Raw genomic sequence first — 18,994 nt, forward strand, 5'->3', positions numbered from 1 at the left:
TTGGGGCATCAAAATAGCTTCCTGGTTTAGAAACTGTAACGGATCGTTGGACTTTTATCCTAATCCAAAGGCCTTTGTGTTCTATCAAGTGTCTCTGTGTAATATCCTTTTGCAGATTGAAAAGAGGAATGATGGCACATGACTCTCAATAACATCTGGATGAAAATATGTAATAAATGTCAAACAGCTATGCGTATTCTTAGGAACACCTGAATATACATCACTTAATGACAGAAATGTGAGCAATAGCATCACTTTTCATAGAATATCTTTTTTTAGATAATATTATGTATTCATTTATAATATGGAGTTGACAATGTTAAAACCTAATAATTCAACAAAGCTGACAAATGAATGAAAAACTATGACAGATGTTTCTACACTGAGCTGTTGAACCAGTTAGATTTTTTTAGGGAATGTTATTATTAATGTTATTATTCCTTTTGTGTACTTTTATCTTGTATATTGTTTGTTGTCGTTGTTGTTGTTGTTGTTCGCTGCTGCTGGCTGCGCTGAGGGCTACCAAACGGAACTTCGGTAATCTGGATGAGCTGCTGTCGTCTCCTCAGGGCCACATCAAGTTCAGGCGTGTGTTGAAAGCCTGGGTGGTCTCCCACCCTGACCTGGTCTCCTGGCAGGGTTAGACACTCTTCCATCAATTTCTTTAGCCGTCTCACTGGATGTTTCCTTTGTTTCTCGTTATTCTTTTTGTTTTACCCTCTGTTGCATCCGCCAACCCCCCTCCTCCTTTGTTTGTGTTATTCTTTATTGTACTACACATGCCCGGACGCTAGATGGTGGTCATGTCACATCTTGTAAATTCCCTTCCTTGACCTCAGTTACAACCATGTGATGGCAAACTTGTATTATAAACTGTTTTCTTCCCATCATTTCAGGTTTGGATTCACTGTGTGCCCCGTTCCTCTACTTAAACTTTAATAATGAATAATAAAGGTTTTAATTTCTACTTTTCTTTTTTAGTTTTTTGGCTTCTTTTCATATTTATCTTGTCCTTTTTACAGCCCTGGCATATGCCTGCATGTCTGCCTTCATCCCCAAGTACTTCTACAACTTTTTCCTAAAGGACAACTCTCACGTCATTCAAGGTGAGATATACTAGACTACACACTCATTCTGCTGTGGTTTGCACAGCAATACAGTCGTGTGATTTTAAAGCTTATCTTTTGTGTTTCTCTTGACATAAATTACACACTAGCTCCACATTACTTGTCTTCACTTAAGCCATCCAGTGTTTTTGAGTTAATGTAGTCAACTGCCACTGCAAGTTCAGCATTAAACATGGTCAGCGCATTCAGCTAAATTCCAAAACAAATTATCAGCGGCTGGCACCGAGCATCGGGCGACTTGGTTGGAAAGAGAAGTGTTTTCCTCTTTCTCTAAAGAATCCGTTTTCTTCACTTCTGCAGGCAAATTTGTCTGTTTCCTTTCCAGAAACAAAACAAACAGTCTCTATTAGTCCAGCAAATGTAAACTGAAGACCCAGGCTTTCTTTTAAAACAGCAACATTGTGTTCGTGCTTCCTTTCCTTGACGCGGTCAGAGCAATGCATTTAGGGGTGCTCAGGGGTTTTGTAGTTTGGTGGCTGAGCCACAGGGGTTCCTGGGGTGTCAGTGGGCCTTGACCAATGGGGTCGCAGTGTTGATGTTTTATTGCTTTCGCATCCAAACATTCCTTGGAGCTTGCTCTTATCTGAAACTCAGATCAGGCTGCAGATTTCTCTGCAAACTAGGCAGGCCAGGGCCCTTTGTTTCAAAGCACATGGTCAGATCCCAACAGTTGTAAATCACATCATGTGATGCCAATCAAATATGTGTATTCCGAGTTTCCCGACTTGGGTGGGATTTACACAGACTGGGGAAGAGATGAGGAAACAGAACGAAGAGTAAGAGAATTACGTGAGTCAGAGACGTTATTTCAAATGGCGTTCTCCAAAAAGAGAAAAGTGGTCGCGAGACCAGAAAGAATGGACAGACTCGTAGGTTAATTCTTCCTACGGACAGTTTAAAACCAGTGTGTCTCATGTGTTCAGAGACCGGGGCGATTATTAAGTCCCAAGTCCACAAAATGTGACAGGGGATGCATTGCGTTTCGCTGCCCCTTATATCTCGAATCGCACGCCAGACCCGTGAACCATTTCCTGAATCAGTCACGTGGTACAGCCGGCTCGCAGGAGCTTCGAACGTCACGACATAAATCATCAACACAAGCCTCGATACGCGCTTCACAAAATCCTTCCTGGATTACTCGACACAAACTTCGAAGCCTCGACACGAAAGGTCGCATCGCTACTGGCAGCCTGTTGCAACAGCTCCCCCGTGTGTGTTTAATTTTAGTATTTTTTTCACTTGTTTCCTCTCTTCTATTGTTTTTTTCTTTAACGTTTGGTTTAAGTGACGGTCAGACAACGGACCGTAACTTTTTCTCAACTTTCCTCGTGGCTTCTCTGTTACTTTTCTCCATCTTTGTAACGGAGAGCCACTCACGATGACTGGAGCCATTGTTTACTACCGCGATCAGCTGATCGCGCTGAGTGATCCACAGCTGCTGCCCGGCGCAAGGCTTGAAATCCCGGGGGAACTGCGGAGAAGACGCCGGGGCTGCAGGTCTGGCGTTAAGCGGAGGGCAACGAGGGGGAAGTACAAACCCTCGGTACCGGCAATTGTAATGGGGAACGTGAGGTCTTTGGCAAATAAGACGGACGAGCTCAGCGCGCAGGTAAATACCGAGAGGGGCGACTTGTTCTTCTTCTTCTTCTTCTGTGGTGTTTAACGGCAGCTTGCATCCTTTTTGTTGCATTACTGCCATCTTCCCGTTTCATTCAGTTTCTATGTTCCCAACTATTAAACGTTCCCCATCAGTCCCGTTGCTCGCAAAAAGTTTATGAAGCACCTTCTTCCCAGATTACTAGATCCCCACTCTAATATTTAGAGTATACTTTTTAGTTTTATTTAGTTATTGTGGATTTTTGTACTTAGTTGATATTCTTTACTGTGTATTACTTATTTATAATACTTGCTGCTTTTCTTTCTTTTTTACCATGTACCTTGTTTGCACTGTCCACTTTGCTGCTGTGATCCTGTAAATTTCCCCACTGCGGGACTAATAAAGGATTATGTCATTTTATTCAGCTCTCTTCCTCTCATCTCTAGTCTTTGCATTTCTCCCAGCATGCCCCTCCTTTCTGAACTACGTCTAATACAGGTGATGGCAACATGTACAGTTTCTGGTGCCTGGCAGTGCTCACAGAGACCGGTTGGATAGTTCCCTATCATGTGTAGTGTGCTGCGTAGGTTGCTGTGCCCTATTCTTAATCTTGATATTGTAACCTCTTCTCTCCTGTTTCCTCCCCTTTATCATACACTGCTCACTTTACTCTGAATTGAATGTAGGTGTCTCCCCCTCGTCTCCTGGTCCCAATGTTGTTGCTGTTGATATTTTTCCTGATGAAGCCCTTTCCCTCTGCTTTGGATAATTTGATACAGATGTCTACTTTGTTTTCCTTTAGTGCTTGTTTGGCTAGTTTGTCCACTTTTTCATTTCCTCTGATACCTATATTGGCCGGTATCCATCTAAATATAACTTCAGTGCCTCGTTCTATTGCTCTAGATCGGGGGTCTTCAACGTTTTTCAGGCAAAGGACCCCAAAACTGATAGAGAGATGGAGCAGGGACCCCCGACTATATATATTGTATAAAATTGTGTTTTATATTAAACTGGGCCTAGTGCCATGCATAAACATACCTCTTTATTGTGCATTCAATACTAAGCTATTCAAATAATACGCAGGTTCATATATTCATGTTTTTATTTTAAACATGTGAAGGTACAGTGAGTAGGGCGGCCGTACCACTGCCATTTAGAAACATACCTTGTCAGCTGATACCAATGCCAATATCAACATTGTCTGTAAATTGCATAATGCATACAAGCTATTCAAATAGACGTTATAATTTTAAACATAAATGTGGAAACGAAAAATTAGTGATGCATCCACTGCCATGCATAAACATACCTGTTATCTTGCATACAATACTGAACTATTAAAATAATGGACAGATTCATGTTTAAAAAAATAATAATAATTGACTAATCAACCAAAAATTTCGCGGACCCCCTGCAGTACCTCTGGACCCTCTGTTGAAGACCTCTGCTCTAGAGTCAATTTACATTATTTTTAATAGATCTTGTCGAGTATTGGACATACCTGACTTCAGACTAACGAGTGCAGACATGGAGTCAATGCAAAAAAGAAACAGAAAAACTGAGATTCAGCTTTTTCCCCCATCTCTAGAGACGGGATATATTTCTTTAATACAAATTAGACACCCCGGTTTAAAGGGAGAGACTTCTTTAATAGACCCTTAGGGGTCTTGCCCCCTGAGCGGGAAGTAGAACACCCTCCTGCTGTCCCATTCAGAGATGGGAGAGAAGACAGCATGAAAAAGAAGAAACAAGAAAAAACCACACGAGAGCTGACTGAGAGACCCTGAGAACAAGCAGGTTTGTCAGCATTAATTTGAGCAGCACTGAGAGTGTTTCATTGAATTTAAATTGTTCTATGTGATTGCTTTGGAAAAACTTTAATAAAACCACAGCCTTACCATTTGTAAGTGACTGGACCCAAACTAGAGACCGGTTTTTTAGAACAGTTTGAACCTCTTCCCCTGTCCCTCATCCGTGTGATACAGATGTGACGACTGACTCTACCAGAGGAACTTAAAGGTGAGTACCCTGGGTGAAGACTTGGCAGTGTTAGTCATAAAATGGTGAAATGTTCACAATAGGCAATAGTAAAGTACAGACGTTCTACATAACTATTCATACTGGGTGCTACTGAGAGCGCCGTAGGACGTAGCCGTACAAGACTCTCAGGAAGACAATTAATCAGAAATCCTAACGATTCAGCTACGGGGTGAGATAAAAGGCCTATGGTATTGTTCTGATACCCCCGTGAGGAAACTAACTCACGCGGGAAGGACAACCCTAAGGAGTAACCACCGTGTTAGGTGTGCAAGCCTGTCCCGCTTTCCCCGGGGCGGGATCCGTTCACGCTACAGTACTCGTAGAACTCACTCACTAAATTAGTATTTTTTTTGTCTTGCCTTCATTTGCAGCAACTCCATGTCCACCTCTGGTTCTTTAAGCAACCACACAGTTATTGGCCAAATGACTAAAGGCAAAGCTCTATATCAGAGACTCCTAGGCTTCTTGCTGTTGCTTCTCCTATCCAGCCAAAACTTGTCTTTGGTACTTTGTCTTACCAACATGCCTGTAATACTTTTTTAGTTGGATGATTATCTTCATGACCTCTCAGATTTATCAAATAATTAACCAACAGTTGTTTTCTGCGAAGACACAATGGCATTTCTCCTGTCTCTACTTGGATGGCGTACACAGGTGATGTTCTTACTGCACCTATACAAACTCTGAGGGCCCTGGTCTGGATAACATCTAGCTGTTGAAGCGTGGTTCCTGATTCTGAACCATATGCTATACTACTATAATCTAATCTGGATTTAATTAGAGCTTTGTAAATGTGTATCAGGGATGCAACTTCTGCTCCCCATTCCAACCCTACCAGACATCTCATTACATGTATAACTTTTTTACACTCATCCCTAACATTTTTAATGTGGTCTTTCCATGTTAATCTAATGTCAAAGTGTACTCCTAAAAACCGAAATGACTCTACTATTTCTAACTTGTTTCCATACAGATTCAGCTGAAGGTTTCCCCTAGTTCTCCGTCTCCTAAAGAACATTACTTTCGTTTTTTCAGATCCCCATTTCTTCCCCCATATTTCAACTTGTTTTATCCCTTCTTGGAGTTTTTAAACAATATGTTCCAAGTTTCTTCCTTTTTTCCATAAGGCTCCATTATCTGTAAATAATGACCTGCCCCTATCTGGTGACACCATTCCAAAGATGTAATTTATTGCAATTGAGAATAATATAGGACTTACCACACTCCCTTGTGGAGTCCCATTTTCTACCTCTTATTTCCTTGACCTTTCAGCTCCTACTTTTACCTGGATAGTTCTTTTATTTAAAAAGCCCATTATCCAATTAAACAGTTTCCCCCTGATTCCCATTAAATGCATTTTTATCTACAGACCTTCCCTCCATAGCATATCATAAGCCTTTTCTACATCAAACAACACTGCTGCCACAGTTTCGTTATTAACCTGTGCCTTTCTTACCTCATCTTCTCGACATAAAATTAAATCCAAGGTTCCCCTACCCGAGAGGGACTTGTGAGTGTAGCGTCATGTGTTTCACAGGTTATTTGATCAATACCTGAGTGTGTGTCGGTTCCTGTGGCAAAATACAAACATGATGCATGCACTACCATGATTTCATACCTTCTTTCAGTGGCATTACAAATTTACTTGGCAATTGTTTCCAAAAGAATGTTCAATAGTGCAAGAAACATTTTATCAACGATCTCAATGTGAAACACTGATCATACAACAGAGCAGGTTAGTCGTGCAGCATAAGTTACCATTGTGATCTAGCATGGTTAAAAGAAAGCCACCATCCTGACATTTAAATCTTTGCCTTTAGCCTCAACATAGCTCACTACGCCAACAAGCTCGCTTCGTAGTTCACTCCTCTGGAAGAAGAAAGACTACACAAACACACGAGGCAAAACTCAAGCCCACTATTCACACAGATAGGAGAAAGGAAACACAAGGAGTGAGATCCAAACATCACTGGCGGTGGACCAAGATAGCTTCAGGTCATATGGCAGAAATTCAGAGGTAGAGTGTGGGAATGGAATTAAAGGTAACCAAGGTGTGTTTTATCTGTTTTGGCACGGTATTTGGAGAAATATCAATTCACACATGAGCTGTGGAGCAAGGAAGCTTTTGTGCTTCATTTGGCAGGAGTTTAGAGGTTTAGTTTCATGATATTAATCAAACGTTGTGAAGGTTTGACAATATATTATATTATTTTCTTTGGAATATGACTCATGGTTTGAGCGTGAGAATTCAAATAAAGGTAACCAAGGTGTGTTTTATCTGTTTGGAATATTGCTCCGACTGGTAATGATTGCACAATGACTGAGCTGATGAAAGGTTAATTAATGGAAACAGGTACAAAAAACCTTTGTTTGAACATGACTCAGACAGCTAATAATTGATTACTTATATATAATTGCATTACTGGCAACCTGTACGTTGCCTTGGACACTCCGATGAAGAGAGGAGCAGAACTGATCACCACCTTGTGGTGAATTGGATCAGATGGCGGGGAGGCTGCCGGACAGACCTGGTAAACCCAAATGTGTAACGAGGGTGAACTGGGAACATCTGGCTACAAGGTCTTCAACTCCCACTTCGGGAAGAGTTGGGGACATCTGGGAATATTGGAATATGGCTCCTCCAGGTAACAATTGCACAATGACCAGATGGAAGGATCGTGGCAACTGGTACGAGGCAAAAGAAGGTTCAATAGTGCAAGAAACCTTTTATCGACGATCTCAATGCGAAACACTGATCATAGGCTACAACGGAGCAGGTTAGTCGTGCAGCATAAGTTACCATTGTGATCAAGCATGGTTAAAAGAAAGCCACCATCCTGACATTTAAAACTTTGCCTTTAGCCTCAACATAGCTCACTACGCCAACAAGCTCGCTTCGTAGTTCACTCCTCTGGAAGAAGAAAGACTACACAAACACACGAGGCAAAAATCAAGCCCACTATTCACACAGATAGGAGAAAGGAAACACAAGGAGTGAGATCCAAACATCACTGGCGGTGGACCAAGATAGCTTCAGGTCATATGGCAGAAATTCAGAGGTAGAGTGTGGGAATGGAATTAAAGGTAACTAAGGTGTGTTTTATCTGTTTTGACACTGTATTTGGAAAAATATCAATTCACACATGAGCTGTGGAGCAAGGAAGCTTTTGTACTACGAGTTTAGAGGTTTAGTTTCATGATATTAAATATAGGTTGTGGAGGTTGACAACATATTATTATCTTTAGAATATGACTCATGGTTTGAGAATGGAATGTAACCAAGGTGTGTTTTATCTGTTGGAATATGGCTCCGACAGGTAATGATTGCACAATGACTGAACTGTATGATGTGAGCAGGAATGTCATTCCAGAGGAAAGGAAAGGACAATCTCTTATTAGTCCCGCAGTGGGGAAATGTGTTCTCTGCATTTTAACCCATCCCTGTGGGGCAGCCCACAGGGGTTCAGTGTCTTGCTCAGGGACACATCTCAGCCAAGGATCGAACCGCAAGGTCTGCGGTTACCGGACGACCCTCTCTACCCAGAGAGCCACGGTGACAGTCTCTGTATCACTTTATTCGACACATTTCAATAAAGACAACGTTGTAAAAAGTGTCAAAAATACAAGTGGGGCAGATAAGTGGAATGGTAATTTTCTAATGCTGCGTTCACACCAAATGCGACGCAAATTGTTGTGAATGCAGCATTAGACAACAGCATTGCCTCATCTTCATGTTCATACATGTCCAACATTCCATCACCAGAAGTAATTATTTACTCGTTATACTGACGTGACACTCCTAGAAAACTGTGTGTATAAAATGAGAAATCAGTGTTGAATACTTCAAGACATGAAGAGAGGAGTTCATCAAAGGAGCTCTTAAACAGGTAAGAGATGACTGTTTAATTATTTCAAAAATTAGACTGTAATAGATTGGTAAGGAAGGAAAACATTTGATGTTAGTTCTTATATCTTTTGCTAATGCCATTTTAATTGTGATTCCAGTATGATAAAGTTTCTTTGCACTAAGGTTCATCCGGTAACAGTTAACCTGATCAGTACTTAGAATGGTTATTATTTTTCTCTCCCCACCAGGATTCCTCTGCTTGCCAGTGTGAAAATGGTGGATTATATAGTGACCGTGGCCACTGGCGATCTCGCCTTTGCCGGCACTTTTAACAATGTCTATATTAAGCTGGTGGGCACAAAAGGAGAGAGCGACCGCACCTGGCTCACTAGCCTCAAATGGCCTTTGTCCTTCTACAGTGGAACAGTAAGTCTGAAATATCGTTCTCTAAATCTATAACACTCTTCTTCAACTTCAGATTATTGAATTGAATATCAATTCAGAGAAGCTGATGTAAACCCTCGTCAACTCAGACTGTACAGCAACAGGATATGTGCTGCTCTGTAACTCTTTAACTTACGGCCTCAAAGGTGACCAAAGCAACAAATAAAGTCCACATAATGAGCTCCAAATAAATATTATATTTATGCATTGTATAAATGTTATATTCTCCATCCTTCTACATTCAGTATTGTATGCTAACTATTGACATGTTACAGTTCACTTCTTGGTTATCAAATATGCAACCCATTTCTGTCATTACTCCAGGTGTGTGTTACTGTGTCCTGCCCCTTCTCCATTGGAAAACTGATCCTGGTTGAGCTAGATAAACAGCCTCTCTTCGTCTACTTAGAAGACAATTGGTTCCCTGCCAAGGTGGAAGTGAAATCCCCTGAGGGTGACACCTACAACTTTCCCATCTACCGCTGGATCACTGACAGTGAGGTACACCGCTTCAGAGAGGCAACAGGTTTGTGTGAATTACACTTGTCAGACGTCATGTACGCTGTTCACTGACCACAGAAGACATAAAAGAAGGAAATGGTGGTCTATAAGGAGGCTGGAGGAACCAACTCGCTGTATTTATCAATAATTTATAACCTTGTTGTTATTTCTTTCTTCAAGCTCTGAGAGTCTTTGACGACGCCCATCCTCTTGGAAAGTACAGTCGGGATCAGGAGCTGATGGAGCGAGAGGAAGACTATCGGTGAGCAATCAGAGCGTAAACACTTTTTAACTTTATTAAACACCCCAAAACTAACATTCATCTACGCCCTTTTGGATGAAAATTAACCACCATATGACATTGTTACACCTGCCAGGGTTTATTGAAATGTATTTTTCAAAATTGCAATATTGAACTCAAGTTAAGTATATTATGCTTACATATTAAATTAAAACTGCTTATACACTGGTATCTGTGCAAAGTTCCTCATTACTCAGCTCTTCTCTATTTACCAGTTGGGATGAGTATTTAGAGGGAATACCCTACTCCATCAGGTCAGAGGGCCCTCTTGATCTGCCTTGTGAGGTCCGCTTCTCCTTCACCAAGACAACAGAGTTTCTTTTCACTGCAGTCACTGGGTGAGGTCTTCAATTCTGTCAGATATCTATCTATGTAACTGTACCTGCCTATGAAAATGATTCAAGGCATAATAATAAAGTTAATTTATGCTTTTATTTTCTAGGCTGTCTGAGCTGGGACTGAGCGGACTTTCTGACTCCACAGAGAACTGGCCTGATATGGAGACTCTCCATCGGGTGTCCTGCTCCAAACTAACTAACATATTAGGTACTTTCATGGTAGTTTAATGAAATACTTTTTACTGTAAGCATGATAGTACATTCAACTATGTTCATTCGGATATTCATGATGCTACCTAAAACATGATGTAATTGTTTTGTATTACTTAACTTAATAAATAGGGAAAAAATGTCACAGAAGGAATCGTTTAACCGTATTTAATTGCATACAATCAAGACTTTGACTTTGAAGCAACTATAAACAGTGTCCAACCATGTCTGGGACTGCAGTCTGTGCAACACATTTTTTCCCATTTTCCAGTTTCACATACAATGTAGAGCAGGGGTCTCAAATTCCCGGCCCGCCACGTCATTTTATGTGGCCTGCGAATCCGCCAGCAAAAAAAGTTTAAAAAAGTTTAAAAAAGAAAAAATGTAAAAGTCAGACTTGATACAATTTACAATTATCCTCTGCTCCCTGTATCGCGCACGGTGGAGTTCCTCCCCGATCCGCGCGCTCACACAGTCGCCCTCCCGCAAGCAGCATGTATAACTCAATGAAGTTCAACATTTCTTTCTAGAATATGTCCAGGAACATTGGAAGGAGGACACTTTCTTTGGCTACCAGTTTCTAAATGGTGTCAACCCCATGTTGATCCAACGTTGTTCAGTCCTGCCCAACAACTTTCCTGTCACTGATGACATGGTCTCCCTCAGTGGTCAGCATACCTTGGCAGATGAAATGAAGGTGAATGTCTTAACTTTGATTGATCTTTGTCATATTTTGCTCCATGACATGTTCAATTTGAAAAAGCGTGTTGCACTTACATTCAGTTACGTTCACTTAGTATGATTAAGATTCACACTGTATGCATGTGAATACAATTTTAAACAGAAAGGAAACATATTCCTGTGTGACTACAAGCGTTTGGATGGTTTGAAAGCAAACGTCGTCAACGGGAAGAAGCAGTACTTGATGGCTCCCCTCGTCCTGCTTCACAAGACACCTGATGATCAGCTGATGCCAATTGCTATTCAGGTGAGATTACCACTAAAATAGTTTATTGTGGTGATGACTTTTCCAGGATGGACAGACATGCAATACTATAGATGTCATATGTACAGAGAAGAAAGAAATACAGACAGAAATTTAGTTAAATTACACAAATAGAATGAAAACATGTATGAATAATGTGGATCAGAGAAATAAACATTATATGAAGTATTTTCATTGCAATTGCCAGATCGCCTCCCTTTTCCCTTGGCCAAAAACATGAGAATTTAGGGATTAGATCATTGAAGTCGGGCTTTTGTTCTCAAGTTGACCCTGTGCTCTGACATGGGATTCAAAGAAATTATAAATTTGCTCTTATAGATCAACAGAGTATCTAACGGTATTGACCACTGCTGGTAATATATTGAATGGATTAAATTAACCACACCTCCCTTCCTTCTGCAGCTGAAGCAGACTCCAGCAGATGATAATCCCATCTTCTGTCCTACTGACTCTGAGTACGACTGGTTGACGGCCAAGATTTTTGTGAGAAGTGCAGATTTCAACGAGCATCAACTCAACGTTCACCTGCTGCGCACTCATTTCATGGCTGAAGTTTTTGCAGTGTCACTGCTGCGCAACGTGCCCATGGTGCATCCGCTGTACAAGGTAACTGAAAGGGAGAATACTGAACTTTTACTGGAGTTGTAATTTATTCAAGTTGCTGATTTTTGTGTCTTCCAAAGTTGATGAATCATAATGTTTTAGTGTGTATACATTTTCAAAAATGTGACACTGCTGAATGGCATAGAAGCATCAAGATGTGTGCTTTGAAGTTAACAGAGTTTTCCTCTTTCCCTCAGCTCCTTGTACCTCACACTCGCTACACTCTACAGATCAACAACTTGGCTCGAGGTCTTCTAATATCTAAGACTGGAGTTTTCGCTAAGGTACGAAAAGACAAACTCCAAAATACCTAAAACAATTTATATATGTTCAATATCATGTACATTATTTATCTCTAACTATAATCCTTACATATTTGAATGTCTCCTAGTTTGCAGCTTCAGGTGGAAAGGCTCTTAGGACAATCCTGAAGAGATCACTGTCCTCAGTGACCTACCGCTCCCTCTGCATTCCAGACGACATTGCTGACCGTGGGCTGGAGGATGTACCGAACTTCTACTACAGGGATGATGGACTCAAGCTTTGGGAGATCATCCACAGGTAGTACAGGTGTCCTGGTATTGGAAAACAAGAGCTCTAAATCCTGCTCTCTCTACTAGCTAGCTTTAATTCTCTTATGTCACTCAGTTGGTTTTTCATAAAGGTTCAGTTAAGCTGCAACATCTTATTTTGCCCTTTACAAACAGTTTCTTTGCTGCATAATTTTATTCAGTTATTCCATGTTAATGCAATTTACTTTATTGTGTGGTAAGTATGAAGCTACAGTGAAGCGGTGATTATCCTTGCTCAGCAAAAAGACTGGAAGATCTCTCAAAATATAAAACATGGGCCCCCCAATGCCTGTAAAGCACCTTAATTGACATTTGATATTGTTTGTTTAATCCTGGTTATTTGTCGTCACTGTGAGGTTGCCACAGAACCAGAAGACTCCAGGAAGTCTCTGCACCTGGCAACTATTTACCAAGAATAAAATGTGGCATGTAACTAATATATAAGCTAAGCTAATTGCCACCAGGTTGTAGAGCTATACTTAACGCACAAATAGAGTGATATTGATATTCTCATCTCACTCACAACAAGAGAGACAATGGGCAAGTTTCAGAAAATGTTACACTATTTCTTTAAAATGTTTGATCTACTGTGTTGAATAAGCTATCGCAGCAAATTCTTAAAAAGAACAGAACTGATTATTCTAAAGAGATGGCCTTAAATTGTCTTACTACTGCAGTGTGTATTAAAAACAATGCCTAATTCAACTGGGAATGTTTTTAACTGAAGTTATCCACATTTGTCAAAGGTTTGTTCAGGGAGTGCTGAGCTTCTACTACATCTATGACTCTGAGGTCCAGAAAGACTCTGAACTGCAGATGTGGATTTCAGACATTTATAAACATGGATTCCTGACCCAACCCGGCACAGGTGGGCTTAAAGACAAGATCAATCTTAATGATGATGAATGTGCACATTTATGAACCATTATATGATCTTAATGCAAACAGAAATCAAACTTACATTTTCTTAAATGCAGTTTATTTCCTCTAATCCTCAGGAATTCCAGAGAGCTTCACCACCGTGGCTGAGTTGGTCAAGTTTGTCACCATGGTGATCTTCACTTGCTCAGGACAGCACTCGGCTGTGAACGCTGGACAGGTGAGGTCTTTTAATTCAGTTATAATAATGCTCTTTTTGTGGAATGGGTTCATGAGGATTTTACTGTTAGCAAGTCTAACATAAACAAGAGTCTACAGCCATGCTAGCAGGACTGTGAGGCTGCACTTTGGCACGGTGATGCTTTGAGCTATAAACAACAAATGCTAACACACTTACAATGGCAACGCTAACATGCTGACTTTCTCACAATCTTTGTTTACCATGTTAACATGCGAGCCTCAGCAAGATTTTTCTAATCAGCACAAAACACAAAGTACAGCTGAGGCTGGTAGGAATGTCACTAAAGGTAAAAATGAATGTCTGAACCAAATTTAATGTTCTCAAGATATTCCTCTGAAAGCCAAGAATGATCTCCTCATGTCGGCACTAGAGGAAAAATCAGTGGATCACCAAAGTCATTAGGATTCATCCTCTGGGGACCATGAATGTCTTTGTTCCAATCCAATATTTCAGTGTGGACCAAAGTAGTAGACAGACTGACACATGGCGTAGCTTCAAACTGTATTAATCAGTCATCTGTCAATCATTCATTCGTCACAGTTTGACTACAGTGGCTGGATGCCCAACACTCCCTTCACCCTACAACGTCCTCCACCAACCACAAAGGGGACAACAAGTGAGACCACGATGCTGAAGACATTCCCTGCTGTCAACACAACGGTTAATGGAATGTCCACCGTGTACCTACTCAGCAGGCAGTCCACTGACTCTGTAAGTGTCCAAGTCTTTAATCACATAAATTAAATTCATGTTCAAGTTGTTTTAAGTTTAGGTCATTTGAGTCCCGCCAACTGAAACTGTACATTACTGTATATTGCCAAAAGTCTGTTTTAAAACATTCTAAACATTTTTTTTTTTTAAATGTATCATTAATGTCATCAGGTCTATCTTGGCCAGTACCCACTGGAGCATTTTAGTGAGAAGAAGCCCCGCAAGCTGATCGAGGATTTTCAAAGAGACCTTCATGAATTAAGTGAGGCCATCACAGTCAGAAACGTGGATCTGGAGGTCCCATACACATACCTGGATCCAAAGGTGGTAGAAAATAGTGTGGCCCTTTGAATATCAGAAGGTGTGACCTACACAGATGTTGGTCAAATTCAACACTGCATGTGATTGTTGTATGCTGATTGATTTAACTGAGGTAAAAATGTCCTGCTTTAAATAAGCCACATCTTAAATTTGCTTTTGCTTTTTCAACACAACAATGATTTTATCTGTTATTTTTTTCTGGGACAACTCTACAGCATAATGTGTTGTGTTGTAGCCATTTGTTACAGGACCAAGAATGACACGAAGCTCACTCTAGTTCAACACATTTAATTACCTGTAAATATATAAAAATACATCAGGTCAGGTCAGAAGCGCTCTCTGTTCTGATTACACTTTGCTCATCGCGTACTGACGGCTTTCTTCCCCTGTACTTACGTTAGCTACTCTATAACAGATATAACTCATAGCAAACATTTCACTTTCATTGCTAACTCAGATAAAATGACATTAACACATTACTTTCCATACCAGTCTAAATTCTCTTTTCACATGATTTCTCACAGAAATGATAATAAAGAAACATCAACAGTGAATACTGACTGAACTCTTATTTTGTAAAAGATATAGCTTAAAACATTCTCATCTGACCCCGTGTCTTTGGAGGGATAGCATGTGGTATTATCCCTCTATGGCACATGTGACAAACTGTTTGATCTTTGATAGATTAATGTGGGTTTCTTAACCCTAAATTAAAAGGATTTGAGTTATATGTTAATATTTCCCTATCTTCTCAAACACCCAGTGCCACACATTCACTGCTAATTCATTTGCAGTTTGTTCTCTATGTCAGCCTGTTTGCTGTGTGACAATCGATCTACAGAACAATAACTATATATGTTTTGTGAGAAATAACTAGTATTAGCTTCATGTCATCGTCAGACGAAACTTTCAATCAAGCTTCTTTCTGTAAACTTTATGTGCTAAAGAAATAAAATTAAACATGGTGCATATAAACATATGCATGTACGAGTCAAAATTGTCTGTGTCCTGTCCCACCTCTCTTGGAAAGCTGGTGCAGATTGAGATGACAAAAAAAGTCTCTCGCTCTGCTCCCAGAAGACACCTGGTTTCCCTGCAATGTAAAAGTACAGTCCCCGGAGGAAGTCATCCACAACTTTTCCATCTACCGCTGTGTCGCTGACAGCGAGGTGCAACTGTTCAGATATGTAGCAGGTTTTGTGGAACTGTACTTGCCTATTACATTATATCATTCTGTTTATACTTTTACTGTGCCCCACACATACAAGAGAAGAAATGGCTAGTTTTGATAGGCTGCCAGAGGTTAAACTGAAAGTACTGTCTGATTCTAAGCAGACTTGGTTTGACATTGAGGTGATTAGCAAAGTCTTCTTTGTTTCTTTTCTCATGTCTGTCCAACATTTCTACAAGGTTCTCTGTCAAATAAATGCAAAAGTCTGTTATATTGCAAAGAGTTTTTGTAACAGTTAAAGGTTAAACACTGTCAGTAGTTCCTTCCAAAAGTCAGTATGTACAATATTTAATTTGTGACTGGCCTGTTACACTTCATTTTTCATCTTGTCAAAATGTGAAAACTCTATTTGATCTAAACCTTCAGACAAAGACTACACTGTGTGAGAAAAAACATTTAGATGGAGTAAAAACAAATGTCATCAATGGGAAGAAGCAGTACTGGATGTCTCCCCTTGTCTTCTACCATAATACCCCTGAAGATAAGCTGATGCTGATTGCTATTCAGGGGAGACTGACCTACAAATATACTCAATATTAGAGCTAAACATGTGATGGGACAGTTTGTTTATTGAACAAGGCCATTGGCTGTATGGCCTTTGCTTTATAGCACCATCATGTGGACTCCTTCTGGAAATTTTTGTTTGGGCCTGCCTACCATGTTTTGTTTTATACATTTAATACTACTGGATATTCCTAAATATGGGTTTGGTTATGCTATGCATGAATATCTATTTTACAACATTATTATTTTGTTTTTGGTGAGCAAGAGAACACAAGAGAGAAAAACAACAAATAAATAAATAAATAAATCTACACCTAATAATGGTGTAGACTGGGATGAAGCGGATAACTGGCATCAAGGTTGGAGCCTCCCTGGTGAGGACAAACAAACTAAACTGTTTCTTCAATAGGTTTAGTTCACAGCCCTCATCTGTCTCCTCCACACACCCCACCTCCCAAACACCTCGGCTGCCTCCCCCTCTCCCCCTGGTGAGCTGCATGGACACAGAGCCCTCAACATCAAAGGGCACTTCCACCACTGACGCTATGACCACCCTCCCCCCCTCTCTGTGACGACTGGCCTTGTTAGGAGACAGCTGGAGAGACTCCACCAAGGCAAGGCTGTGGGACCTGATGGCATCAGCCCCAGGATCCTGAAGAGAGGAAGAGGAAGTCCTGGTGCTGTGGAAGACGTCATGCCTGGTTCCTGTACCAAAGAAGTCTGGCCTCAACGACTACCGACCAGTTGCCCTCACATCACATGTGATGAACGTGCTGGAGAGGCTGGTCTTGGCCCACCTCCGACCGCAGGTGAAATCCTCAAGGACCCAATTTGCAATTTGCATACCAGCCTCATGTGGGAGTGGACGATGCAATCATCTACCTGCTGCAATGAACTCAGTCGCACCTGGATGGAACCAGTGGCTCTGTGAGAATCACTTTTTTTTACTTCCTCAGTGCATTCAACACCATCCAACCACTGCTGCTGAGTGAGAAGTGTGGTGGAAATTAAAGTATTTCCTTGATGAGAAATCAAAAAGTATCTTTAAGCTTTCTGTCTTCTAAGTATTTATTACAAGATAAAGAAAAATTATAAAAGCATACAAACAAACAAAATCAAATAGATCTAACGAGCTCAAACAGCTCAAATGTGCACTACAATTTAACAGAATAAACCACATTAAAACACAGAATATCAACACAAGATTAAACACAAAGTCATAGGTTTGCTATCAGCTGAAGCAACTTGAAAGCGTCTGTTCACCCCGAAGAACGGACAGAGACTGAATTCTCCACAAAGGAACTTCCCATTTAAGCACATCTGAGGGACGTGTTTCACTGCAGTAGGAAGCTGCCTGTCAATCAAACTCCAGTCAGTCAGTCTCCTGGTGTCTGAGGGATCTTTTCACCATCTGTGCAAGTTCTGGTCTCATCCTGCTTATGAAATGTTCTTTCAGATGGACTTCGTACGGCTGTAGGGCCTGTGTGCCCATCAGGGGGGGTCGGGTGAGGCCACTGTGAGTGTCAAAGGCTGCAGTCAGGCATGCCAAAAATGAACTGCATGTTTCTTGCGGTTCTTGTTTCATGGAGGTAATAGAGGACAGGTTTAGTCTCAAAGGAAACTGCTCTTTTACTGTCACAATGAGCGCATCTACGGCGTTCCTAAAGTCCACATTGCCAGCGTGCCCATAATCTGGTTTACTCAGGCGGCAAATCATTCTTTCATAGGTAAACACACTCTGGACTTTGTGATAGTCATTTGTCAGGAATTTACTCATCATTCGTCGCAGCTCGGTCATGGAGGGACGGTATTCTCTGACAAATTGTTTGTCAGTCTCCCATTTGGCGAGATTGTCCTTAGGATTGCAGACGTGGCTCATTGCTTCTGCCACATCTGTGTCTGACCAGGGTCTGAAGTCCAGAATTGGCCCCTGAACCCCTGCCACTTCAACCATTGGCATGTGGGTCTCAGGATCAAACGAAGCCTCCTCCTGTTCTCTGATCCTTGCCCTTATTTGTTGAGCCATTTGGCGGGTCATATGAGGTGAGAAGGTCGTCTTGCTGGAGTCAGAGGTTGACTCTGGCTGCCCTCTTTCTTGAATGTTGGCTAGCGCAGGAGGAGATGTGTGTGATTGTCTTGGTGGAGTAGAGGGCTGCACATTGTAGGCTGGAGGGGGGATGGGAGGAGCGGAGTCCAGATCCAGTTCCACAGATGTTCTCAGCATCTCAGGAAGACAAGGATAAAAAGGTTTTGGTTGAAAATTATTTTCACCCTTTTTAGTTTCTTCGGGTTTTAATGAATTAAAAGTTTTCAGTCTCTGTTTCTCCCTTCTCTCCTGTTCATATTTCCACATTCTAAATGCTCCCCAGTCTGCTCTAAATATCACATTCTTTTTCTGATTCCTAACAGACAGGGCCGCATGCTGTGCTGCACATTTTCTCTCCAACTCCCTCAGTTGCTCCTTCAACTGCGTTAATTGATTCTCACTTAAACTTCCATTTGAAGGAAACCCCAAATCAAC

General features: G+C 41.1%; 1 protein-coding gene across 3 annotated transcripts; it reads left to right on the plus strand.

The window, feature by feature from the left end:
* The first annotated feature begins 2,305 nt into the window (after nucleotides 1-2,305).
* Nucleotides 2,306-15,494, plus strand: LOC306696710 (arachidonate 12-lipoxygenase, 12R-type-like). Of its 3 annotated transcripts, XM_079160386.1 has the most exons (16): nucleotides 2,307-6,806; nucleotides 7,023-8,651; nucleotides 8,860-9,037; nucleotides 9,380-9,581; nucleotides 9,737-9,818; nucleotides 10,073-10,195; nucleotides 10,300-10,403; nucleotides 10,936-11,102; nucleotides 11,250-11,393; nucleotides 11,814-12,017; nucleotides 12,212-12,298; nucleotides 12,406-12,575; nucleotides 13,333-13,454; nucleotides 13,585-13,685; nucleotides 14,247-14,417; nucleotides 14,589-15,494. In XM_079160386.1, exons 3-16 carry the CDS (start codon nucleotides 8,885-8,887, stop codon nucleotides 14,766-14,768), a joined length of 2,010 nt encoding a protein of 669 aa, XP_079016512.1. In that variant the 5' UTR covers nucleotides 2,307-6,806; nucleotides 7,023-8,651; nucleotides 8,860-8,884; the 3' UTR covers nucleotides 14,769-15,494. The 3 variants fall into 3 exon arrangements, with proteins under 3 accessions (XP_079016513.1, XP_079016512.1, XP_079016511.1); XM_079160385.1 differs by having other exon boundaries at nucleotides 2,307-8,651; XM_079160387.1 differs by having other exon boundaries at nucleotides 2,306-9,037.
* Nucleotides 15,495-18,994: the final 3,500 nt, after the last annotated feature.

Source organism: Pholis gunnellus (assembly GCF_910591455.1).
Source record: "Pholis gunnellus genome assembly, chromosome: 5".
NCBI lineage: Eukaryota > Metazoa > Chordata > Actinopteri > Perciformes > Pholidae > Pholis > Pholis gunnellus.

Excerpts from the sequence above, each read along its gene's own strand:
- LOC306696710 (XM_079160387.1), top strand. The coding sequence starts at position 8,885 with ATGGTGGATTATATAGTGACCGTGGCCACTGGCGATCTCGCCTTTGCC. Across the intron at positions 9,038-9,379 it reads TGTCCTTCTACAGTGGAACA|GTGTGTGTTACTGTGTCCTG; the intron begins GTAAGTCTGAAA and ends TCATTACTCCAG. Across the intron at positions 13,686-14,246 it reads CGGCTGTGAACGCTGGACAG|TTTGACTACAGTGGCTGGAT; the intron begins GTGAGGTCTTTT and ends CATTCGTCACAG.